The sequence below is a fragment of the Chamaea fasciata genome, unplaced genomic scaffold (genome assembly GCF_029207755.1).
Source record: "Chamaea fasciata isolate MVZ Bird 193981 ecotype frontalis unplaced genomic scaffold, bChaFas1.0.hap1 SCAF_1, whole genome shotgun sequence".
Taxonomy (NCBI): domain Eukaryota; kingdom Metazoa; phylum Chordata; class Aves; order Passeriformes; family Sylviidae; genus Chamaea; species Chamaea fasciata.
The window spans coordinates 5,107,594-5,133,385 of record NW_027094086.1 but is presented as its reverse complement, the minus strand read 5'-3'; the positions used below and the strand labels follow the sequence as shown (position 1 = coordinate 5,133,385).

General features: G+C 45.6%; 1 protein-coding gene across 1 annotated transcript in view; it reads right to left on the bottom strand.

Annotated features, from left to right (window-relative positions):
• Positions 1 to 23,069, bottom strand: part of KCNK9 (potassium two pore domain channel subfamily K member 9) — an 89,989-nt gene extending 66,920 nt beyond the window's left edge. Inside the window, exon 1 of the mRNA XM_066204134.1 lies at positions 22,487 to 23,069. Coding sequence (XP_066060231.1) covers positions 22,487 to 23,069 — 583 coding nt within the window. The remainder of the gene's footprint in view (positions 1 to 22,486) is intronic.
• Between the last annotated feature and the right edge of the window lie 2,723 nt (positions 23,070 to 25,792).

Genomic DNA, 25,792 nt, shown 5'->3' with positions numbered 1-25,792 from the left:
AAATCCAGGAATTTGGAGAACAATAACAGGTGCATAGAGAAATTGAAATAACACATTAGTTCACTGGATTTGAGCTGGGCTTTTAAATCCCCAGCCAAGCATCTATATATTATGTGCTCCAAAAATGCAGCAAAAGACAAGGAAAAGATTCATTCTGAGGGCAGACTGCACATGCAGGGGAAGAAGGAGGGAGGCACTAATAACTACATCACTTGTAGGCAACTGAGACATGGTCAAATCAAGAGTAGAAGCAGACTGGTCTTGGGGCACCAAGTATACCAATGTACATACTTTTTGTCATGTTTACAGAGTAAAACTCAAAACCTTTTCTCAGGGGCTTGGAAAATGGGGTTGCCATGACTGACACAGTATTTTATTCAAATAATTAAAAATGGAGAATCAATTCAGGGAACAGAAAACATCAAAGGCTTCCTCCTCATCTCACCACCATTCTAGAGCATCCCTGCTGTCTCCCTTCTCCTCTGTCTTGCTGGATCTTTGCTGATAGAATGGCTCATTCGTAACAGCAAACAGAGAAAGTGCTTATTCCCCACCTTCTCCTGCTCCAAGTAACTTCTATTTATGATCCTGGGGATGCCTAATATGTGTTAGGTGTTGAGTTGATAAAAGAGTGTTGGCTTGGCTCTGCACACATGCCAAACTGCTGCTGTTGTGACTGGAAGAGCTCAAAAATTCACAAAAATTCAAGGAAAAAGAAAAGAAACAGCAGAGGCACCCAAAGAGTGTAGGTAAACTTGAGAACCAAAGAGAGCTAGCCCCAAACAAGGACACATATCACCTATAACTCAAACCAGCAACTGCAAGGACATGTTGATTTGCCTTTATGACAGATGGGTGCTGGGAAAGGGAACTTGTTGGGACACCCTCATTTTCCTGGGGTTTTATGCTCCAGTTCTGGACCCAAGCTCCCAGAGAGTTGTGCTACATGTTCCAGACCTACTCAACCCCCAGGGCTGAATGAATATTGAGTTTGATTCCGCTGTTCCACCCACAGCATCTCCAAATCTAGGAGAAGAGCAAGTACACACCTTGTGCATGTCCTCAATGAGTCCCATAACTAATGTGTTCCCTAAAGATTCTCCTTTCCCTTTTCCCTTCACATTTCCATTGCAGCTGGCCATGTGCCACGACAGGGAAAAGCAGCACAGGCAGCAGCACACCGAGGCAGCCCAGAGCCTGTGACAAATCACTGCAGAAGCAAGGCAGCCCTGAGATGCCAGTCAGCTCTGCCATCTCCAGACAAAAGCAACAAGGAAGACAAGCACTGAGATATTTCCATTCCCCTTTTGAGTTAGCCCTTGGGCACTGCAGACTTCTCATGGACTCACAGACATTGTTCTCTGCCTTATCAGCAACAGGACTCATCTTTCCCAGCTAGTCAGCCTGGTGTACCTTTTTCAACAATAACACCACTAAAGCAATTAACATTTCCTCTCTAAGTTTTTGTGTCAAAGTAAAAGCACTCAGCCTCAAGAGTGTGGCTGCCATCAGAAAGGGCTGTTGTGTTCTCAAGGGGCAAAGAGGATCCTTAAAGTAGCTGAATACACGCAGGCATAGCAAAGGCTTTGTAAGTAACTCACACAGTGAGGTTTGGAAGGCAGCACATAATCAGGACCAGATTGAGGATCCTGGCAATGGGCATCCTAAAAAAAGGTGAAAGGGGCCAGCAACAAGCCATGGATTTTCCACCCATGAGCTGAAAAGGGAATTGTAAAGTCCAGGTAGTACAAATTTACTATCTATTTTTGAGCTGCTAAATTTGTTGCAAGCCCTGAAGCTTTTTGTCTGTAACAAAACAGAGCCAGGTATAAAAAAGGTGGAGAAGCACTGTGCTACAACACCCCAGATGAATTCCAGGGTCCTGATACATTTGGCAGTGAGGCCTCAGGAGAGGTGCAGCCATGCCATGGTCTTGTCCGGAGACACTGCTGTGCCTTCTAGCTGGCCTCTTTTCAGCACGATGAAAAGATGATGCCACATGCCAGGCAAAACCAGTCATGTGGATGGCTAAAAGTGTCTAACACACGGGGATCATGTGGAGTGAGATGCAAAGGAGCAGCTACACTGGGGAGAATCAAGAACATGGCCAACTCTACCCTCCATGTACAGGGCTGACAGTGCCCCAGCCCAGAAGGCACACAATGGAACATGAGGAATTCTCCATCTCTGCAGAAGATGCTAAGGTGGGATCACAAGAGGAGTAGATAAAGAGCCCTTGGCATGAGCCTTGGAGGGGGGCTGGGTGAGAGGGTGACTTTGAGCGATATGAAAACCTGTCTGCCAGAAGCTGGACTGAGATCCACCAACTCATTCCACACAGCTCCCCAAACAGACACACTTCCTTTTCTTAGAAGCACAGATGCCTATATATATTTAAATCACTGCTCTAGTCAGGGGTTGTACTAGCTGTAAATTTTCAAACTGGGGGGAGGGGAAAGGCACTAAAGATTCCAGTATGTAATTTTCTTTTTTTTTTTTCTCTTATTAGATTATAGCCTTGTTTAAGAACTAACTGTTCTTTTACTTGCTGTCCTTTTGGCAACCATCTCTACCTAGCAAGACGTGGGTGTGTGCACTCCCCCAAGTTCCCCTGTACTTGCATAGCAAGTTCAGATGAAATACAGCACAAAAATTGTACTCCTGCAGTCCAGGAGCAGGAGTATTTAGAGTAATTAATCACTAAAATGAAGAAAAGGCAATGACTGGCACTGTAGAGGAAGAGAAAAAAAATGTCAACTTAGAGCACTACTGAAACGTGCTCAAAATACACAATCCTGAGAGGAAGCAGCACGTCTGCCTCAGCATTGCACTGACAGCAGCTGAACATCACAGGCACTTTGGAGTTGTGCTGCTCACAATCAAAATTCTTCTCCGGGGCAGTGCGGCCACGAGAGCGGATTTGGCCGGTTCCTTCTTCCCCAAGGTAATTCAGCTCCCTCTGGTCACACAAGAAATAGTGACAACATTTTAGTGCTCCCCGAGCATGGCTTAACCTAGAGAACAGCTCCAGAAAGATTTGCACGGCCCTGCCCCAGGCTGAAGACAGAGGCATCAGCATGTCTGCCACATATTGCAGCAGCAGCTTCCCTCCTTAGAGATCTGTTTTGAAATACCCAGAGCTGGAAGGTGTCCACAAATTCAGGTGAAGTCATTAAGAAACCTCTGAGGTTGGAAAATTAGGATTGCAGATTATTGATCGATGGTTTTAATGACACAGGTCTAGCATTTCTACATTATCTAATCCTGCTGAGATATAACTGTTCCCACAGCCAAATACCTCTACAGGTCAGAATAGCACAAAGAGTTTTACGACTCTTCCATCAGAGTTTTAACCCCAAAGTTTGCTAAAGTGTTGGTTATCATTAAAAAGATCTGTGCTACTAATGAGGCTGATGCTAAAACCAGTGCAGAGAGCACACAAAACCTGCAGGTTCAGGCAAAACAGTTCTGCGATGCTTCAATCCTGCCTGTATTGGAAGTTTGTGAGCTGTGTGAACCTCTTGTGTTGTATGAGACTGTAATACAGACAGCTGTGCAGTGCAAATAGCCTGGGGACATATGGTAGTGTGTATCTCTGGAGGCTTAAAGAATAAAATACATCGCTTCAGACTCCTTCAGAAAGGACAGTGCATCCTGGATCCAGATCCCTGCAATTATACAAAGCATAAAGAAAACCCTCCACCAAGTCCAATTACCACCAGCATCCCAGGGAAGGTCAATCAAGTTGTGACTGTTTTAAAGTGCACATGCATAAGCTGGGATGTTCTATATCTGCAGGCTACTCCGTTCGGGGGGGAAATCTTGTTAAAGAAAAAAAACTTTAAAACAAACCAAGGCCAAGACTTCTCTTCTGAGCAGCACAAAACATCAAGAACGTTGCCCTTTCCTCTCTACTAACTTCTCCATTTCCCACATCTTCAAGCTTTTCATGACCACACAACCTCATCCCGTCTTTCCCAGTTCTCTTTTCTTATCACCCACTTCCCCATCTGCAATGCCATTTGTGCCAGCTGTGACTACAATTTTTTGGCGTCCTCAAAACACATCTCCAGGCATTTTTCCTCACAGCATGTTGAATTCAAAACATGTCCCTGAACTAACCCACAAGCCCAGTATCTTTCTTGGGATAAATTCTTCATCTGTTTAGTGATGGTGGCAACTAAGAGCAATTAGCAGAATGTGACTGTTATTATTTTCCTCTCCCTTCATCCTACTACATGTTACACTCATTTTTGACCTGTCTCAAAGCAACAGAAATTTCTCTAAAGCATAGACTTACTCTTGTGTTTTACAGGTATTCATCAAGTGAAAATCAATGTGGGCCAGTACCTCATGAGTCAGCAGGAAGAAAGAGCAACTTTAATGTCTATGTACAAGAGATGATAGCTTTCATTAATACTGCACATGGTGACTTACTTCCTCAGGTGTAACAGGAGAGAAAAATCTTTCAAGGACTGTTTGTGTGACAGATAGCTGAAGAAGTGAATTAACAAAGGATCTGGAGTTACCAGGCACCTGTACTCCTTTTTTTATAAACTGTCCTGAAAGGCATATTTTTCTCATGTTCTTCAATGACTTCACACTCCAACCAACCTGTTTTCTAAACCCATATTTGGCAGGTATGAGGTTTCTTGGCTTGGAAAGCAGCCTCCTAAGTGCAAAAGCTACTTTTGAAAATGGAGCTTTAGTTCTGTGGTCTTCTAGACACTTTTTTGAAATTACTCTGAATTTTGTGCTGGTACAGAGCCCAGTGCAGCGGGGCTTGAATCCAAGGACAGGACCAATCATCATGACTGGCTCTCAGTTTCAGTGAGTGGCAAATCAGAAGAAAACTGACATCAAATCCAATTGCACATATAGCTGTGCTATTGTCACTGCCAAGTGGTGAGGTACATGATTCAGCACATAGAAGTTCACCTTCTTCCCAGGTGGGTCTTACAGTCTGTGCTGAATGTGAACCACACCAGCAGCAACCGACTTCAGAGGGCTAAATCTAGCAGAGGAATGGCTGCAGTAGGTTGTGATTTTGGAGTGCAGGTGCACTCTGGCACCTGGAAGGCTTCAGAAAAGAGCACTCAGACACAAAGGACAAGGTTTCATGTAAGGTGGGCACCTTCACTGAGTTCCCCATGTCAGTGGCCCCCAATCTTTTTGAAGGAATCATCAGTGACACCAGATTTGGTGTCACTGTCTCACCTCTCCCATCCCATGCTAAACTCCAGTCCATTGCATCACTGCTTCCCTACCCTGCCCTAAAACTACTGTGTTGAAGGGGTCTCACAGCTCAAGTTCAGCTGAAATGAGTGGAGGGTGAAAAAGAGGTGGCACGACACACACAGCAGGGTCACAGCTTCTGCCTTGACACACCCTGCCATTATTGCTGTCACGGCCATGGCCACCAACCAAACTGCAACAGCTGGCCCCTGACTCCTATTCCTGTTGCACTGGGACCAAAGGAGAACCAGCAGTCAAACCTACACTCCCTCCATATCCTGACTGCTGTCAGCTCTCTGCCAGGCCCTTGTGCCCAACAAAGCCCCCAGACACCTGGAGGCCTGAGCCTTGTGACTGTGCTCAGCTCCAGTCTTCCCAAATACATGCCAAGTTCCTTGTACACTAGCCATGACTACCTCCTTATCCCCAAACATTCTCAACAAATTTTCCCAAATGAATATCTTGCAGTCTCAGTGAAGTGGCATCTTCTAACAAAAATACTTCACCCCCAGAGCTCCATTCAGCTGTGAAAAGCAGATTTACTGATTTCAAAATGCATGTACTGTTGTCCAGCTGGATATCTAGAGCAGACTGATCTTGGCACATGATTTTGCCCCTCGCTAGGACACATATTTCAGATTGGTAAGTGGACTCAGTCATCAGTCCATTCTCCCTGGCCCTTGCTTTGTTTTTGGTTTGTTTGGTTTTTTTTTTTCCTAGTTATTTTAATCCTCTGCTTCCATACAACAAAGGAAGAGAGTGGAAATTTTCCACTACCCCAGTGTCTGGTCCTGAGCTTGAAGTCTTCAGAGTGACATGAAGACTGGAGGATGCTTTGCAGCTGAGCAGAGATCTCTGTTCAAGCAAAGGTTGGTCCTTCATTAGAGCAGCCCACGGGTGAAATGAAAGTGTGGTGACATTAGTGAACACCCTACTAGAAGCAAAGAAAAGACTGCAGACCCACAGATGAGTCACAAAACCTGTCTGTTCCAGTGCTCTAATTACATTGCTCATCCAAGAAAAGCCTCTTTTGGAGCCATTAGGTCAGAATCTGTTCTCCCCTAGCTGTAAATCCCTCATAACTCGGTGAAGTCAATCGATTTGTATTGGTGTAAGCAAAATCAAGCACAGTGCACTTGCACAGCCTTTGATCTTTCTGCCTCTCTCTCTGAACACAAGCTCACAGAATGCCATTAAAGAGACAAGAAACCCAGGCCCCTGGGTCTCGTGCACGCTGCAGGCACTCTGAGCAGTGAGATCAACATCAAGCACTGCACAGAGGTGGAATAGAAGGCAATGGAGAGACAAGAACCTCATGTGTCCCCTCCAGCCTGAAAGGCTGTGGACCTCCCAGAGGGCCTATTTGTTAAAGGGTTGGAGCACATCACATTAAAGGAAAATAAATTGTCTATCTATCTATCTATCTACCTATCTATCTATCTATCTATCTATCCATCTCTTTCAAGTAATATTATCTTTCTAATGGAAAAGCAAACACAGAGAGACACAGCTTCTGTGGCTCTCCAGCACACTCAGTGAGCATGCACAGCTTTGCTGACACTCAGTGCACAGCTTTGCTGAAACATGGCACTAAAACTCCAGAAGACCAAAGACCACCAAAACCAAACATTTCTCCCTCAGGAAATCACCTGAATGTAGGATTCCAAGCAATGGTCCGTTTTGTCTTAACAGCTGCTTCCAGCTTCTTCCTCTTCTTCAAAGCCTGTACCAATGTCCTGTGCAGGAAATCTTGCCACCCTCTCCTTGTCAAAGAGCTCTGCACTGTGAATGGAAGCAAAAGTCACCATCCAAAAGACACAGGACGTTCCCTGAATATTAAGTGTATTAGATAGGCAACCAAAGAATGACACTGGGTCACAGGAGTATTTCCTCCTGTTAAATCTCATACAGCTTCTACTGAGATCTGCTTCTCCGGTTAGGAAGAGCATCAACCACCTGCTTAGTCTGCACATTCGACTCTTGCTTCCTAGATAAATAAGAGTACCAAGTTCTCAAAGGAACAGGAGAAGAGGAAATTCTTACAGCAGACATGAGCAGCTTGGCTTGAAGGAATTCAATAGGGAAGCCCACAAGAATAGCTTGAATACTACTGATTGTGTTGGAAGACATGAAGAGTAAAGAAAGGCCATGAGGCAAAGGCTGGAAAGCATTAGGATATTTCTCTCTCCCAGATTCCCTCCAAGCAGAAGAGCAGCTAAGGAAGAAAAACCTTTTAGAATGCAGAAAGCTGAAAGGCTGTCCCCTCCTCTTGGACATCCTGAACCTAACATTAATTCTCATAAAGTGATTTCTTTTAGTTAGTGGAGATGACTCAAAAAAAAGAGTTTTCAAGGCTTTTTTTCTATTAATGTTGCAACACAAATTAATATATATTAGTTTTGTAAATATATTTACATTTCTTTGACTCAGTTAATGCACTTTTGGGGGGTTCAAGGGGAAAATCTCTTCTGTTATTTAATATAAATCTCTTCCAGGCCTTCTATCCCAGGCCTTGCATTCAATACACCATCCCCAAGTTCTGAAATTAGGTCCCCTGGGTTCTACATTTTCCACAGCACTAAAATGTGCACAGTATGATGTAGACAAAGACAGAGATATCTGTAATGGCTAATATGGAACTGTATTGATTTTTTTGGTTATATGATGTTTGTTTACTTTTTAAGCCCTGTTTGAGAATATTTTTTATTCTTTTCGGGCTACTGACATATTTTCCATTTGCTACAGGAGCTAATATCAATGCTACACCATGTGTGTGTTAATTTGTTGGGTGAGTAGGAGGAGACGCTTCCTTCAAAATACAGGCTCTCCAGACCACATTCTGCACACATTTATCTTAGTTTAAAGTCAACAAATACACCAAAACAACCAAGTTTCTCAGGATTTACTGTGATCAGAATCTGTTCCAGTCTGTCAGGATCCACCATTTTTGTCTGTTGGGAAAGCTGTGGGTGTTCTTTCCCACTCTCTGTTGTTTGAAGGGGGTGGGAACACAATACCACATGGGAATAAAAAAGCAGCTTTACGGTGAACTGATATATGAACAGGAATTAGCAGGGTGGTGGGAAGGGGATGAATCAGCCAGTCCCAGGGAAGACAAAGAAAATTTTCAGACACTACCCTGGATCTCACCCACTCAGACACAGCATCTTTTCTTGGCCCCTGTGATACATCACTTCTTCCTCTCATAAAAACCTAGCACTGCTGGATCAAACAAACCTATGGAAATGGCCTTGCTAGGAGCAAATCAACTGATCCTACACCCAGCCAGTGATGCACAGTCAGTCCATGAGTGCCAAGTCAGCCCAAGGCATTCAGAAATGCTTCTGTGGAAATGAAGTTCAGACCAACCCTGAAATCTAGAAAATATGAAACCCAACAAAAGTTTGGACATCTGCACTTCCAGAATTAGGGAAGTGCACACACTTCAAGCTATGGAACACAGGAAAAATACGTGGTCATGATCTCTGAGGTTTTTTCAACAGCAGATATCTATGCCACTCTTATGGTAAAAGACGCAGACTTGAAGGCCATGGAATGGGAAACAGATTTTGAAATACAAAAATGGAGGCTGTAAAAAGTCTTAGAGGGTTTTTCTGGAAAAAAAATAGTGCGTTTGGGCTTAAATCTGTGTGGTAAATTATCTGTTCTCCCCCTGGTGCAGGCAAGTAATTCCTCTCACTTTAATGGACAATTTTATGGCTGCTAATAACATTTGTAGCTTAGATAATGACAAGGATAATCAAATCTCATGCTTGAGGGCATAAACTGATTGCTGCAGGGGTTAGCAACAAAATCACCATTGCCATATATTGCACAGGTGTATTATGGGATAGATTTCCTTCCTCCAATGTAGAAAGGCATTGGTGTCTGCCAAGATAACAGATTGGATGATTGTCTGTGCTATGGAAATTGCTGGTTTGTATGCATGGGATTTAGGGAAAGAGGAGGAACCTCTTTGTTTCAGCATGACAGAATATGCAACCTAAAATGCCAAGTGATCAGGGGCTGCAAGATTAATATTGATGCCTGTCCTAGCAGAACAGCTCTCTTAAAGCCAAATTCAGCCTTGACCATCACAAAGTCCACTGCCAGACAGCAAACGTTGCTGTACATTCAGCAGAGCATTTAGAAACATCCATTGAGTACATAATGAACCAGAAGCTGAGGGTTGGGAAAAACCTCAATAAATCATTTGACATGTTGCAGGACGCTCAGGTCCTCAATCCTTCACTTAGGGGTTACTCCACTCAGCAGGCGGCTCCTGAAGAGCAGCTCTCAGCCACCCATTCCTAGGAACATATGGCTGGTAGGGCCTCAAAAGGTAACTGAGCCCATTCAGAACTGAGGCAGGCTGAAGTGTACCAAACCTATGTGTTTTGGACAATTGTTTAGCCCCTTCAGATAAATATCCCACTGCTGGCACTCTGGAGGTTCCTTACAGATCAGGTTACAGTTGTTTTCACAGCTGGTGATCAACCTGCATCTGGGTATGTATGCAGAAAAAACTTATCAATGTCTTCTTTACAACTACATTTCCCATGTTTGAAGCTGTTATTATTGCTCCCCTTCATGTATTTCATATAGGCTAAACAACTTTTGTCCACTTCACACTGCATACAGGTTAATTTTTCTTTCAGCATTTTGATTTTTCTCATCCTTCCTCAAAACACTGTGTGCCCAAACCTGCACTCAGTTTCCAGGCTGAAGCCTTACCACTTTATCAGCATGATGTTGTAGTACTTGCATCTAGTCAGTTTATATAATTTTTTATATGAGTCTTTGATATTGTCTTCTCCAGTGTAATTCTGTGCACTTGACTTTATTGAATTGCATCATATTGATTCCAGACCATTTCTCCAATCTAACAAAATTGTTTTGTATTCTGCTCCTGGCCTTGCAGTGCTAGCCACCCCTCACAATTAATGTGTGTACTCTCTGTTCTACCAGACAAGCCATTAATGGGAAACTTGAACAGTACCAGCCACAGGACAGACCCCTGTATGACTGCATATGTTATGTCCATCCAATCTGACAGAAAACCAGTGATAAATATTGCTGCATTTCTTTATCCTATTGTGAAACTATCTGGTGGTAGATTTAGCAGATCTGTGGGTTTGGATTTTTTGCCCCATTTACACCTGCACAGTGTATATGTTTTTCACACGTGTGATAAGCTCAGTCACTGTCCAACCTCGGGTCCACACTGTGCGTCCATCCAGACTGTGCATCCACCTTGCAGTTCAACCCAGCCTAGGATTTTCCACTGCAATTATGAGAATTATATTATTATGCAATGCAATTATGCTATTATCATGCCACATATGTAATTAATATCACACCCAGCTGATTCCCCCTCTATCACCTATCTGCTGGAATAAAAACAACCTAGAGAAGTCCTGCATCAGTTACTCAAGAAAAATCTGGGGTTGTTCCAGCTTGTCCCTTGTTATCCCCTGGGTACTTTCACACTGATTAACAGCTCGGTCAAATATCTTTCTGAAGATCGAATTTAGGTTGACTGAGCATTAACTGCCTGTGTTCTCTCCTGTCCCTTTTGTAAAGATAGGCAGCATGTTTGTTTTTCCCTGCAACAGCCACTGGTAGGGCTGTTCAAACAGCAGCCATAAAAAGCTGGTGATGGTGCTAATACAGAACTGTTGCTGCTTAGAGAAGAGGTTTGATTTTTATCCCAATATTCAGCTGGAGACAGAATTGTAGGATGCACTGATTATCACTCAGGGAAGCACAAACCTTCAGAAAAAAAGGACAAGATAAACTTACATAGATCCCAAGCAAGATCCAAGGCAAACTTCAAACAGCCTGTGTGTGTAGGGAACCATTAAAAACACAGGACAAGGCCAGTCCATATCTGGCCGCAAGGCAGGACAGAATGCAGGGGTCATTCCTGACAGATGCTTGTCCATCCTGTTCTGCAAGACCTAGCAAAGAGCCCACGGCACCCTCACCAACACACTTCTGTGTTTCACAAGAAACTGCTAGAAAGGTCTTTTTTCTCTGTGGCCACTCTAATGCTTTCTCACTGTTGTTTAACATTTCTCCTTATTCATTGTGCCACACTCAAGGTCTTCAGGAATAGACCGAGAGTTTTGATCAGATTTGAAATGCTCCACAGGCTGGATTCTTGTCAAAGAGACCATGGAAATAGTTTTTAAATCCTCATTACCCAACCTGCAGTCAGGCTCCCTTTAGTTAGCCAATTCAGGACCACACGTGCCCAAGAGCCAGCAGCTTTCACCATGAAAGCTATTGCTGGATACTCAGAGCCAAGCTTGCATCCCGTGCCTCCTCCCCTTCAATAACACCAGCCTTTACTGTGATTCATCTTGGGAAAAGAAAAACCTCCAGAAACCTTAAAGAAGAAATCTATGTTATACCAAAATACCAGCAGCATACCTACATCATAAGGACACTGATTTCAAACATCAGACAGCAACAGCAATGAAGCAAGTTTGTGACTTTCTGAAAAATGGTCTCTGGTGCCAGTCCAGCAAGTCAAACCAGGCCTGAATGCAACACATACAGCATAAACTATCACAAGTACAGGAGTGGTATGAGGCTTTCTGAAAGAATATATAAAAGGGGGTGGATATGTGGGGAGAAAATAAAAATTAAGCCAATCTGAATCATACCTAGTGCTTTTCACTCATTAAAATGAACCTCTTGGATGTGCAGTACATTCAGTAACTGGCTTGTAGCACTGCTAATTTGCCTATGTTAGCCTACATCTCTAGGTATCAGCTTATGCTCTTTCGTCTGACTGCCATGAGTGCGCTCATTAAGGCAAACACATTGCTACTAAAGTACTAACTGTTTTGAAAAGTACCCTTTAAATAACAGACCTTTTACTACTAGGCAGGATGTGTTTTAAGAGCTTTTGTTGCCAAAAGATTTGATGATCATTTATTCCTTTGTCAGAGAAAAATACCAGAAATGAACAAAAAAGCTGATAGGGTGTCAGTACAGAGTGAACAGCAACCATCTCCTTCCTCTTCTTGGGATCTTCATTCCCACATGGAACAGCAAAAGAGGGGAGAAACTCCAAAGTACAAAGATGGGGAAGATCACTAAATTCTCAGTATATCAGTTGAAAGGACAACTGAAGAGTTCAGGTCGAATCACTGGGATTTCCCAGGTGCTTCCAATGGCACAGATCCAGTGTTGCTGTTCTAACTATCGATTGCCTAGAACCAGCCCCATGTCATTTCTAACACACCTAAGTAATACTGAAAAAAGATACTAAACAAGAAAAAAAAAAAGAAAAAAAGAGAAGAGAAGAGAAGAGAAGAGAAGAGAAGAGAAGAGAAGAGAAGAGAAGAGAAGAGAAGAGAAGAGAAGAGAAGAGAAGAGAAACACCACATAACAAACAAACAAGCAAACAAACAAAAAGACATATTTGGTGTCCAGAAGCAAACAAACAGTAGATCAGGAACTTTTACAGAGGACATGTCAAAGCTATGGTGGACAAATAACTTTAAATGTTGGAAGAGACTCATTTCCCAAATGTTGGTCTCCAGACTGCCACATCCTAAAATACAGGGGGGTTTTTGCCCTTTGGCAGTCTGGGGCAATCCAGTTTTTCTAAAAGCATAGTATATGTGACGATCCCGAATAATGCTGAAAGAGCATCCTTCTATTGTTTCCAGTCCTCAGCAAAAAAGACAATATTCTTTATCCTGTGAGGAACTCTTCTAAAATTCATGGTTTACTCTGGAAGCCCAAGAAGTCCCCAAAGGCCAAAAAAAATGTGAGTAAGCATTGAGACTTCAAGTCACCTCTGCAAGTATGAGTTTTTCTGATGCAAGACTGCAATGGAGAGTTCAACCATCTTTATTTCAAGAACTGTTTTAAAATATTCTTGATGCAGTATCTTACATGACAGTCTGCATGTAGAGCTTTATGGTCAGGGCTCCACGTCCTTCCTGGTGCTGGAGTTCATTTTATTGCAGCACAATATTTTATATGTATCCAGAGCAAAGTTAAATTAAGCACCAAACTGCAGATTTTTAGAAATTATTACTGCTGCAAACACTATTTGCACTGAGCGAAGTCAGCCTTGTTTCACCATAACAGCTCGAACTGCCAACAACAACAGCAACTGTTCAATAGTTCAAGTAATGGAGATATGTATCTTCAAAACAGGAATATTTGACACCTTTTCCTACTGTGTCTCTTCCTGAGAAGTTCCATATGGGTGTGAAATGCAGCAGAGTGACAAATCAACACTCGAGTGGTTTAGGTTTGTTACAACATTTAATTTCTGACACAGTTCACATAGCATGTGTTGGCTTATACATAGGATGAGGACATCCCCTCCAGAGGACATCAAAAGAAAAGAGAGTGGGAAAAAAAAAATTCTACTTCCACCCAAAACACCTCTGTAATGAGTTAATGGTAGCATGCATGTAAAATTGCTGACATTGCCAATTGTCTGGGGAGTGGATCTCTTATTTCCATCTTCCCTTCAATATGTCAAGAATATCCCTGAACTGGGAGTCTGTGAGCATTTCCTTAGAGCTAATCTCCTGCACTACACAATTAGAGAGAGCTGCAGCAGGTTTCATTCAACAATCTGTGCCCTCAAGCTCTCTGTGAAATTTCTCTGCCTGAGAAGGAAGGTCCTCTTCTTTGATGGCAGAGCAAGGAGACAATCAGTTTCCCATCAGACACTTTTTAACCCTACTACTTGCCTGCTTTTCATGAAGCTCTTTTTTCCTGCTGGTGCAGAGAATTGAAAGGACAAAGTAGTCTGCTCCCTCCTAATCATCCTAATAAGTAACAAATACATGAGCCCTTAATAGAGAGATTCCTTTCACTGGCATGCCCTAATCACCCCCATAATGAAAGCAGTTAAAGAGGTTATTGAACCCTTTAACCAACTGATAACTGCCTAAGCCTCTTGTGGAAATTGGCCAGGTATTAATAAAAAAAAGTCACTGAACTCCTTAAAAAGAAAGAAAAAAAAAACTGCTAAGAAACTTCAGGGATTCTTCCCCTGAAACAGAAAAAAAGTAAGTGCACATTACACTTAAGGAAAAAAGAAGAATCTCAGTGGATCAGAAGATGATAGATCAGAAGAAGTTGTTAACTGTCTGGATGTCATGAAAGTAAAGAAAACAAACAAAGAGCAAGAAAAGAACCACACACCACCAAAAAAAGATAGAATATAAGTATCAGCATTCTTCCTCAAGATTCCTCTTTGCTCAAGTTTGAGGTACGCAGTAAGCATGTAGTTTAGCCTTTCACTTTCAATTAAAAAGATACAAATCACTATAGATGTCAAAGTCAGTTTCATTATTAAAAATAAATAAATCTGAAAACTGTTTTTAAAGATATTTTCCACTAGTTGGTTTGCTACAGAATATAGCTCCTTGATTTGTAGAATTCTTGTCAAGTAATGGCCTGATACAAAACTACTGTGACTCAACATATTATTTCTGCTACTTATCATAAACTTTGAATCAGGCCTTTATTTATAGGTTTGGAGTTTTTTTGGGGGGGTGGGGGGGTGGTTTGGGGTTTTTTGCGAGACATTCCTTTATAGAGCAGGTGTCCATTGACACACTTTAATCAAAGGAAGTGCTGTAACTACAACAAGTTGTAGCTAATCAAGTCACAGACACCTGGGGGGTATAGGTAATGTGCTAATCTACCTAAAATCAGTAGATTCCACAGACTATAATCCTGAGAAAGTAATGAATTATAACTATTTTGCATTGCAGCAAATTGCATGTGAAATTTCTGAAGTAGACCATGGCTTCATTCAAAATTATGCAAAAAGAGAAGAATAGGCCTGCTACACACAGCAAACATCTGTTGCAAGTCCACAGTAACCTCTTATTTCAACTTACAGGCATCAAGGACTCATTTGTTCTGCATGACCAGTAAGTGTCCTTGCTAGCATCTGTTAGGGGGGAAGGGGATATTTCATGTGGCCTCTAACTATATCCAGCCAAGGATCTTCAGTAAAATCCATAGCAGGTGGATACTTGATAGCCTAAAGGGCTTCTGACAGAAGACACATAGTAATAACAAAGATAATTAGCCAGAATAGCATATGAACCTTCATGAAATAAAGTTCCAGGTTGTGCTATTACTGCATGTCAGAAGACCTAGGCTGCAGGAGTTTCCCAGTATCACCTTGAACTCCTTACGGATCACTGCCTTTGGTTCATCTCCACTGTTCAATCTGGCTGTAAACTCATGTCGTCTGAAAGAGAAAGAAGTGAGCAGTTTGGCAATTAGAAATAGTTCCCAACCTGAATCTTCAGAAAGTCATTTTCTCTTCTTGTCTCTAAATTGAGGATAATTTTTACACAGAGGTGTTGTGAAGATGAATCACCTAATGTCAGTACAGGATTCTGAATATAAAGTGCTGTGCAACTCCAGCTCAAAGCCATGAGAAAGGATTTCAGCATCTATGGGGGAATATGCTCCAACACTGAAGGAACTGAGCACCTCAGTTCAGATGGCATTCGAGGAAACACAACAGTGTTCTCAGCCATCCTTCATGCCAGACCAGCAGCATCTGTCCCAAAACTCATGTTGTCCAACAGGGAAGCTCTCCACTAATCAGTTTTCCTTTGGTCAAGCCTCACAGTTGTGAAGTTGTCCCAAGAAAAAGCAAAAGGTTTTTACAATTTTTATTTGAAGCAGGCATAAGCCCCTAGCCAACAACTAAATTTCTTTCCTTATTCTTACTCACAAACATCTCCTTTCACTCCCAGCTCTGCCCTGTGAGCTTCTGCTTGCCATCCTCATATCAGCAGGATCATTTTCTCCTTCAGCTAACTTCTTTCCCAAAACACTCACCACCATCTACAGCTTCTAACTCTGACTGTGGGTAGACACAGATATTTCTATTCTGACACTTGCAAGGGTACATAAATGGATTTACAAGATAGAAGAACTATCAATAAGCAAAGACCATAAAGTGGAGAAAATAGAATTTCAAATATTTTGGTTTGGGTTTTTTTTTTTTCTCAAGTAAAACAAGTTAACCCAAGAACTACTAGGTCTCAAAAAAATAGGGGGGAAAAAAGGAAGATTCAGAAAATCATAGAACATACTGCTGATAAAGACTTCAAGAGGTCAGCCAGTCCATCTTCCTTCCCAAAGGCAAAAGCAGCTGCAACTTATTCATTCCTGGGAGATTTTTGTCTAATCTCTTTTAAAGGCAGTCTCCTTAGGCAGTCTCTACCTGCACACAACCATCCTGATGACAGGGAAGAGTTTTCTTCATGGTTAATCTAAATCTCACTTGCTTCAGGCAAAGAAAGAAGTCATGTAGAGTTAGGAGGAAGTGAAAAAGCACTAAGTCCTAAAAAATTACAAGACACTAATTTCTCCAGTGTTTTTACAGCAAAGAAATCTGCAGACACCTCCACCTAGCTCAGTGGCCAGAGTTTTCTCAATATTTCCCCAAAATTGTTTTCCAACTCCTACTATTACGTGTGTACCGCCTGTAAGAATACTGTGGGAAGTTGCAGCTCAACATCGTTCTGAGCTGTAATTTTTACTTGTTTATCAGTGATTTTTAAAAAGCTTTTGCTTAAGTGCCCCTAGCAGGAATCTGAGGTATCATTGCAAAACCAGTTTTCAAGAACTCAAGAACTTTTTCCACAAATGTGAGCAAAGTAGTCTCAAAGTCTCCTCTGTTGGCAAAACACTATTCTGGATTATTTTTTTTTTCCACTTTTCATTAGACAAAGAATATAATGTGAAACAATCTTGCAAACTATTCTAGTTTTGCAGGGCAGAAAAATCCTACACACAGTCCATCTTCATGGGGCTCACTGTAGGAGACCTCCTTGCTTGGGAGATACCACCTGTAGATATTCAGATCCTTATCCAATGTTTTCCACTAAAGCTTCAAGGTGGCATGCATGAAGAGATTTGTTAATTCAGTGTATCTGCAAGCATTTGTCTCACCAGAAAATCTTGCTCTCTGCTTTCACCTGAGTTTATTAATATTTGATTGGCTTAATTTACCCTGTGCTTGTTTGGTTTTTTTAACAATATATGACCTTCATGGTCCTGGCAAGTCATGACTGCAGTGGTTAATTGACCAAAACATTTGTGTCTTTACTCTTAATCTCTTCCCTTACATGTCTTGTTTTCTTCCTTTCCTTTCTTTCTTTCCATTGCAGGTTGTCCATCTGCCATGATTCCCTACTCAAACCTTTTCAGTGGACTGGCTATAAATATTACCATCAATCAAAAACCAAGAGCAGTCTCAAAACACCAGAGGCTAATCTTAAAGGAGGAGCAACAGACAAAATAATTCACCTGTGAGAACACGTTGATCGTTTTCCAACCCAAATTAGAGACATCGCTCTACTACCAAGTTGGTGTTTTTACACCCATTTTACAGAAGGGAAAAATGATGCAGAGAAAGAACACAGAGACTCAACCGCTATCCCAAAATGGATTTAAGCATGTGTTTGCTTAGTTCATTAATGCAGGTTCAAACTCCCTGTCAGGACACCATCTGCCAGAAGTATGAAATGTCCTCATCTGGATGCAGACAGTTCCTGAGTGTTTGGCTACTCAGCAGCCAACCAGCTGTCAATAGGTGGATGTTCCATTCACCATTACAGGTATTGCATGACATTCTTTAAAAATGTATTTTATCTGAATAGCTCACTCACTGCTTATAGTAGGTTCAAAATTGAAAACAAAGGCCTAAAAGCTAGAAAAAGAGACTCATCATTCACAGCACAAGCTGCCTTAATTTTGCTCCCCTTACAGTCACTTCTCAGGAAAAAATAAATAAATAACAATTTTCAATCTGTTTGTTGTTTCAGTTCATTTTAGAGTGACAAAAACAGCTTTCTGTTCTTTACATTCTGCACAGGCCTCCAGAAATATTCAGTGTTTACTAGAGTTTGGTGGTGTTAAATCAAGTATGACTATCACCCTTTAAGGCCTAAATGATAAAGCGATATCCATACCAGTAACACATTTTGACAGTGTTGACACCTGCTTACACAGAAGCAGTTTAATGACTCTTATAGACCTGTAGAAAAGGGCATTAAAACTTGCTAGGAATCCTAGAACTAACCCTTTATTTTTGGAAGGTGGTGTTTTTATTCACAGTATCAAGCCTTTAGATGAACTCTGTGGCATATTCTACAGTGTATCTTGTAAAAGACAAATAACTGGATGAAGAACTTCATTAAATCACTCTTTTTCATCGTTTTGACTGTGTAAGTGGAAATGGAGAGGAATTCATACTAGCTCACTCTGAAACAGGAAAAATCCTGAAATGAACGCAGCACCTGGTGAGAACCAAGAAAAGCTTATTAGCTCTTTTTGATCACCTAAAAACTTTTACACGATTCAAACATAACCGAAACTTTGTAGAAGCTGGGGAGATAAGAAGGGGAGGGGGAGAGGATTTTCTGCTAATTGATTTTAAGAGAAGACTCATCGAGTGCTGTAGCACCTGCTGTTGTCAACCTTTCCATTGTTGTGTCAGTTAAAAAAAAAAAAAAAAAAAAAAAAAAAAAAAAGGAAAGACAAAACAAGAACATTGCATCTGGGGAATAGAAAAATATGTTTTGCCCCAGGTTAAAAAAAAACAAAATTGTTTCCATATACTTGATTAGCCCTAATTTTCTTTGTTTAGTACTCAGCTTGACAAGTGAGCAACATGCCCTCCCAACCACCCTACAATAAAAGCCAAATACCACAGATTAGAAGAAATGAGAGACTTGACCAAATCTCAGCACTTCGCCTCATACAGGAGAGTTTCAGGTTTTCATGGTCCCTTCCAAACAGGTCTTTACTAATGATGTATTTCCACGGGAAGAAACAAGCTGCAGAGCTTGCCCGAGGAGGGGAGTCCAGAACTGCGGCGACGGACGGGAGCCGAACCTATCCCGAGGGCTCTGCCGGAGTTGTTCCTTCAGCCCCACGGACTGGGTACACTGCCGGAGCGGTCCCTCCAGTCCATGGAGTAGGGACACTGCCGGAGCTGTCCCTCCAGTCCATGGAGTGGGAGACACTGCCGGAGCTGAGCCTTCAGCACCATGGACTGGGGACACTGCCGGAGCTGTCCCTTCAGCACCATGGACTGGGGACACCGCCGGTGCTGAGCCTTCAGCACCACGGACTGGGGACATTGCCGGAGCTGTCCCTCCGGTACCATGGAGTAAGGACACTGCCAGAGCTGTCCCTTCAACACCACGGAGTGGGAACACTGCCGGACTTAGACCTTGAGTACCATGGACACTGCCGTGGGTGTCCTTTCAGCACCACAGACTGGGGACACTGCCAGAGATGTCCCTTCAACACGGTGGACTGGGAGCATTGCCAGAGTTGTTGTCCCTTCAGCACCAGAGCTGCCAGAATTGTCCCTTCAGCCCTGTGTCCCAGGGGCAATGGGGCACCTGTTCCATGCTCTGGGGACACTGTTGGACCTGCCCCCTGGCAATGGAAGAGAAGCACCAGCCTCTTCCCAGCTACTGATGGGTCATGGCCAACCATAAATGCCTTCGATTAAATTAAAGCCACAGTAGTTGAAATCAGCACAGCAAAGAGGTAATCACTCCAGACATGTTGCTAGCACGGCAACATCACAGAGTACAATTAAGTTAGACATAAATTAGTCTGCAACTATATGCATATTGCTCAGCTTTGTGGTCCGCCAATTCCTATCACTGTTTTGTCTGAAGGGAAGTTTTGTGGAGATGGAGGTACCCTTCCAGATTAGGCAAGGTCTTTCTTCATTCTCTTTTAAAGGTCAGCCTGTGGTGATATTTAGACACACTTTTGCAGGAATACCTACTGACAACAGCAGGTTCACCAATGCACACTCCACTGTATGTGCTTCTGGAAGTCTGTCCAGAAGGTTTTAGAGGGAGAAAGATGTATATGAGAGCATACACACAGATTTGGAAAAAAAAATAACCAGCACAAAAGTTTAATATGAACATTTTAGATCACTTCCCTGTACAAGAAACATAGATAAGAACTCTTATTTTTCGAAGAACTTAAACAAAGAAGGGGGGGGGGGGGGGTGTTTCCTATCTGCAAGACAAATTAGTTTAAGATAAATAAATTAAAGAAAAATCTTCCATGCTTACTTTTACAGAGTAGCAGTAGATCAGATAACATCATGAAGCCACTTTAGTACTGAAGAGATGGTACAAAAAATAGAAGTGCTTTTGGCAAGATGCAGAGAGCAACTATTAATAAACTTTTGAAAGACAGATCAGATATCCTCCCAGAGCACAGCTTCCCAAATGAACAATTGTTACAGAATGTCTGTAACTTTCTGCATCATTTTTATTATCAGTCTTCCTCCCAGTGGTTCCCTGTTGCTATACACATTTTTAAATTTAAACAATTCATACATCCCAAAGCACCTCTTCCTACAGAAATGCATTCTATCCTCTGCATGCTGAGGTACTCAGCTTCCCGAACAAATCCCAGCCCTCTGAAGGAGAAAACGCTACAACTTCCCATGCAAGTTGTATTTGTTTATGGGTAAAATATCATCAAAACAGCAAACTACTGTACAAACAGCCCCTTCTACCTGTCACCAACACAGCTTAAGAAGGCAGCAAGTATTGCAGGCAGCTCCTAGGCAGGAGTACAGGGCACCATGAGTACACAAGCTTGTGTGTGGAAGGCTTGTTGTAACACAGAGGAGCACGACAGAGGAGTATTCACTTGGCACAAATAAGTGGCAAGAGACAGGCTGAGGAAGAGAGACTCAGTGGTCAAAGGAGGAAAGAGAGTTCTGACACCGTAACGAACAGCGGGAAATACAAATCATCAGCCAGAGTTGCATTCTGCTTTGTATTCTATAGCCTGTTAATATATGCATCTGTATTAATATATCTAATAACAGAAAGGTAGAGGAAATTAACCCTTAAAAATCTTATCTTTGTAAGGGAACATAGGCTTTATACTGTCAGAAGGTCTTTCAAAGGAATTTTTTTACTGCCCCAGGTAGAATATAGTCAAAGACAAACATAAGCAGACACTTTTCAAAGGGCAGTGGACAGCATGTTCTGCTGAAAACTCAGTATCTTCAGGTGGCAGTGTGAAAATTTCTTGTAACAATCCCTACATGGCAGAAAGACCAAGTTCTTCTGTATTAATGAGAGGGCTACTTTCATGTCCTGTTACATATAATGCACTATCAAACAGCCACTGAGTTAGAGGGGTCTTTTCAGACCTTCACAGATATTAGAAGTTCGGGAAGAAAAACGTTATCAACTGCCTTAGTAAACCCACCTTAAAGAATTGGCATGAGCAAACCTGCTCATCCAGCCAAAGCCAGAGTTGTAACACAGTTCTGTGTGCACTCCCGCAGCCTCTAATCACCATGGTATTTATTTTTATGGCAGAGAAGCAAACTTTGTGACAAATGCTCAGCTTTAGCGGTGGGAGTCAGGGAAATACAAAATGACAGCCTGTGCCTGTGTCCACTGACTGTCCCTTGACTGTCCTGGGAACTGGCACATCTGGCAAGCTGGGTGGCACGGATGTGACAGCAGGCATCATTTTGCATATCAGACCATGTGCCCACAAAGGGGAAATGCAGACTCTGACCTGTTGTCACATGAGACATTCCAGTTGCAATAAAAACTCCAGGGACACGTTGTCAGTGCCCAAGGTTTGACCGCAGCTGTGGGAACCACCACCACTACCCTTGCCAATACCAAAACAAAGTTTGCAAAAGCAGGTCTATCCATGCCTGGCTACATTAAGGGCTTTCCCAGCTGATCCAGTTCCCATGCCCTCGTCATTTTCATTCTCCTCCAGCTGCTTTTTGTCTAAGTTTTCCCCTTGTCTCTTAAGGTGGAAGGAGTGTGACAACAGGGCCTTCGTCCTGAGGGGAATCCCAGGAGTGTCACTCTGCCCCTTCCCTCTTCCCCCCTCTTCCTCTGCATCCAAGCCACAGAACCATGATAGCCACCTGGCCAGTGCCAATGCTGCTAGCCAGATCAGCCTCACTCTTCTCCAGTCTCGCACAAGAGACAGAGGATCCATCTCCAGGAGAAGAGGTGCGGGACACCGTCAAGTCCAACAAGTGCCCAAGAAGAGCATTAAATTACGTAACATGGGAAGGAAGCAAAAAGACTCATCCAGCACAGACACCTTTGCATGCCACAGCCTCCCTGCCCCTCTCCCTTTTTTCCAGCCCAGGACGTTTTTGCCCCGGCCCCAAAGGGCCTCCCCGAAGGGAGTCACTCACCGATGGTCGTGATGACCGTGATGGCAAAGTAGAAGGAGCCGGCGAATTTCCACTGGACTCCGGCGCGGTGCGGCTCGGACTGCATGATCACCAACTCCAGCTGCCGGTAGTCCTCGCTGGTGATGTTGTACTTTCCTTTGAGCCGGATCTCCTCGGCTTTGAGTTTCTCCTCCTCCCGCATCTCGTTGTCGGACTCCAGGGCATCAAAGACGGCGGCCCCGACCAGCAGGTAGGTGAACGTGCAGATGATGAGGGACAGGGTCCGCACGTTCTGCCTCTTCATGGCCGCCAGCAAGGGGCGAGTGAGGGGACCATGTCCCCCCCTGGCCGCCCGGGGTTCCGACAGGCCGCAGCAGCTACAGCAGGGGAGCAGCTGCCGGGGGGGCCGGCGGCGCCCGCCGCCGCTGCCGCTGCTCCGGGGCAGCTTGTGCTGCGGCGGCGGTCGCTCCCCGCCCGCCTGCTCGGGCTCCTGGGAAGAAGAGAGGCACAGGAGGCTGCTGGAGCGCCTGGACCAGGTGCCTTGAAGCCGGGAAACTCTGCGCAGGACCTGCCCAAACCAAGCCGTCCCAGTGCGCAGGGCCATCCAGGGCACCCCCCGCTCCTCCCCAGCACCGAGACCAGGGGCAGGGGGTCTCCGCCGAGGGGCCGACGGCCCCGGCACGGAGTCCTGCGGCGGGCGGGTCCCCCCGCGAAGTTGGCGCGGCGGCGCGGGGAAGGGTCGCCCGCAGCCCGGGCGGGGCGCGGCGGGGAGGCGGAGGCCGCCGCCGTCCCAAGTTTCTTCAGGCGGAGCGGCGGGGCCGGGGGCAGCCGGGCGGCGGCAGCGCGCCCATCCGCGGAGGAGGAGCGGGGAGAGGGGCGGAGGGCTACCGGGCTCCGGCCGTCGGGGACCCGACCCGCCCCGGCCCCAGCTGCCTGCGGGAGGGCCGGCCGGGAGGCTCGGGACGGGCTGGGCGCTCTATTCCTTCCGCCGCGGTGCGCGGAGGGCGGCGGGGAGCCGGGCAGCTGCTGCCTCTGCTGCCTCTGCTGCTGCTGCTGCTGCTGCTGCAGGTGGCCGCGGCGTGGGCAGCGGAGCGGCGTCCGGCGCGGCGAGGGCGGCGGCGGCGGTGTCAGGCGGCGGGCGCGGGGCCGGGGGCAGCATCCCCGGGCGCGCCGGGCCGCGCCGCCGCTCCGGCGGGAGGCGGGGGCGCCGGGCCGGCGGCGTGGCCCTGGCGGCGGGGAGCCGGCGCCCCGCGAGCGGGAGGAGCGGCGCGGAGCCGCCCCGGCCGGCGGGCGGGGAGGAGGCGGCGGCGGCAGCCGCGGACCGAGCACCTGCCCGGGGCAGCGGCGGGGCGGGACGGCGGCGGGCGCTGGCTCCGGCCGCGGGCTGCCGGGAGGAGCGGAGAATCGCCGGCGGCTTCCCCGGGGAGTGCGTGTGGGCAGCTCGTCCCCAGGCGGACACAAAGACGGAGGCGAGAAGAAAAATAAGACCAAAAAAATTTAAAAAAAAATAAAAAAGGGAGAAAAAAGGAAAAGAGGCAAAAAGGAGGGGAAAATGAAAGGGTACTTTCACGGCTGCTGCCCCGGCGGTCGGGGCGGGGGCTTCTTTATTTAGGATGATTTTAGAACAAAGCCGTTAAGAAAAAGAGCAACCGTCCTCCTCCTCCTTCTCCCGGGCTCTTGAAATCATCTCGGGAAGAAACGAGCTCGCGCCCCGCAGCCATCGCCTGCGCGTGTGTGTGTGAGAGAGAGCGTGTGTGTGCGGGCGTGTGTGTGTGTGTGTGCGTGTGCCCGTGCCCGTGCCCGTGCCCGCTCCGGCGCGGAAGGCGGGATGCGGGAGGCGGGATGCGAAGCCCGCCCCGGCCCGCCGCGGGGAGCGCCTTAACCCCCTCGGCACCGCCCCGGCAGGGAGCGGCCGCGGAGCTCCCCCGGCGCGGCTGCGGCTCCCGCCCCCCTCCCCGGGCTCGGCCACGCCCCGGCCGCCGAGCGGGGCCGGGCGGCGGCGGGGCGGGCTTATACAGTCCCCGCAGGGACAGCCCGGAGCCGTTCCCGCCCTCGAGCCTAGCCGCGCGTAGCGACTGGGACAGGTTTGTGCCACCTCCGCCGCCCCGGGTGGACAGCGGCTCCGCGGCCCCGCTCTGAGCTCTACCGCAGCTCCGCCGCCCCTCCACAGACCGCCACGTACAGTCCCGCACGCCACCGACACACAGAGGCAGAGCCCTCTTGCACACTCCGAGCTTCACACACCATCTCCCTACACACCCCGCGTTGCACACCACCGAACGGGCACACACACAGCCCTACACACCCTGAGCGTCACACGCCATGGCCCCCTGCACAGCCCTACACACCCCGAGCATCACAACCCACAGTCACACACGCTGCAATCACTCACTACACCTGCACATCTTGGGCTGACATTCCATGCACGCAGAGATCCACACACATCGCAGTCCCACACACACACACTGACCTCGACACACCACAGCCACACACACCACAGCCCCACACATCCAAACTCCCTCAGGTCCTCAGTCAAATGAGCCACAGCATCACACACTCCAAAACCTGCCCACGCTACAGCCCCACACACAGCAAAGCCCCTTCCCCAGCCTCAGCATATCCCCCAAGCACAGGCATGCACTCAGACCCATGTCAGTGGTGGAACTGGATGATCTATAACGTTACTTCCAACTGAAACCATTATTTGATTCTATGTTCATTACACACAACTTACACAGATGGAGCAAAGTGTTCCCAGTGGTTCAGAGATGCCAGCCTGGCTCCACAGGGTCCATCCCCAGCCCTGTGGCTCCTGAGCGTACACTCTATGGAGGCTGCAATCCCTCAGGTCCTCTAGCCACAGCCTGCGTCTCATTCACCATCAGGTTTCCAGCAGCAGGTGTTACCACAGGAGCCTGAGGCTGCTTTTATGTACTCCCTGAGACAAGGCTGTCCCTCCTGGTGTTGCCTTGTCCATAACTGTAGGCATCCTCCTGCGTTAGAGCTGGGATTTTCACCCTTACTCAGTGAAGGCTGAACTGGTCCTGGTTTCTCTGAGCCTCAGGTTATATTCCCTTGGTTTAGGTCTTTCTCAAATCCTAGGAATGCACGGCTTGTTACTGTAACTCCCCATCCATAAAAGCAACTCTGTCTCACTCCTGGCTATACATTGTCTAAAGCTTTTGGATACCCTTCCTGAGACATGAGGGGACAAAGGGAACCCAGTGCCTTATATGTGGATCAGATCAGAAGTCAATCTCCAAGACTGAAGACCTCTGAAAGGCACACCCCAAGCTGAGTGGATGAAACTGGTCACAAGGCCCTTTG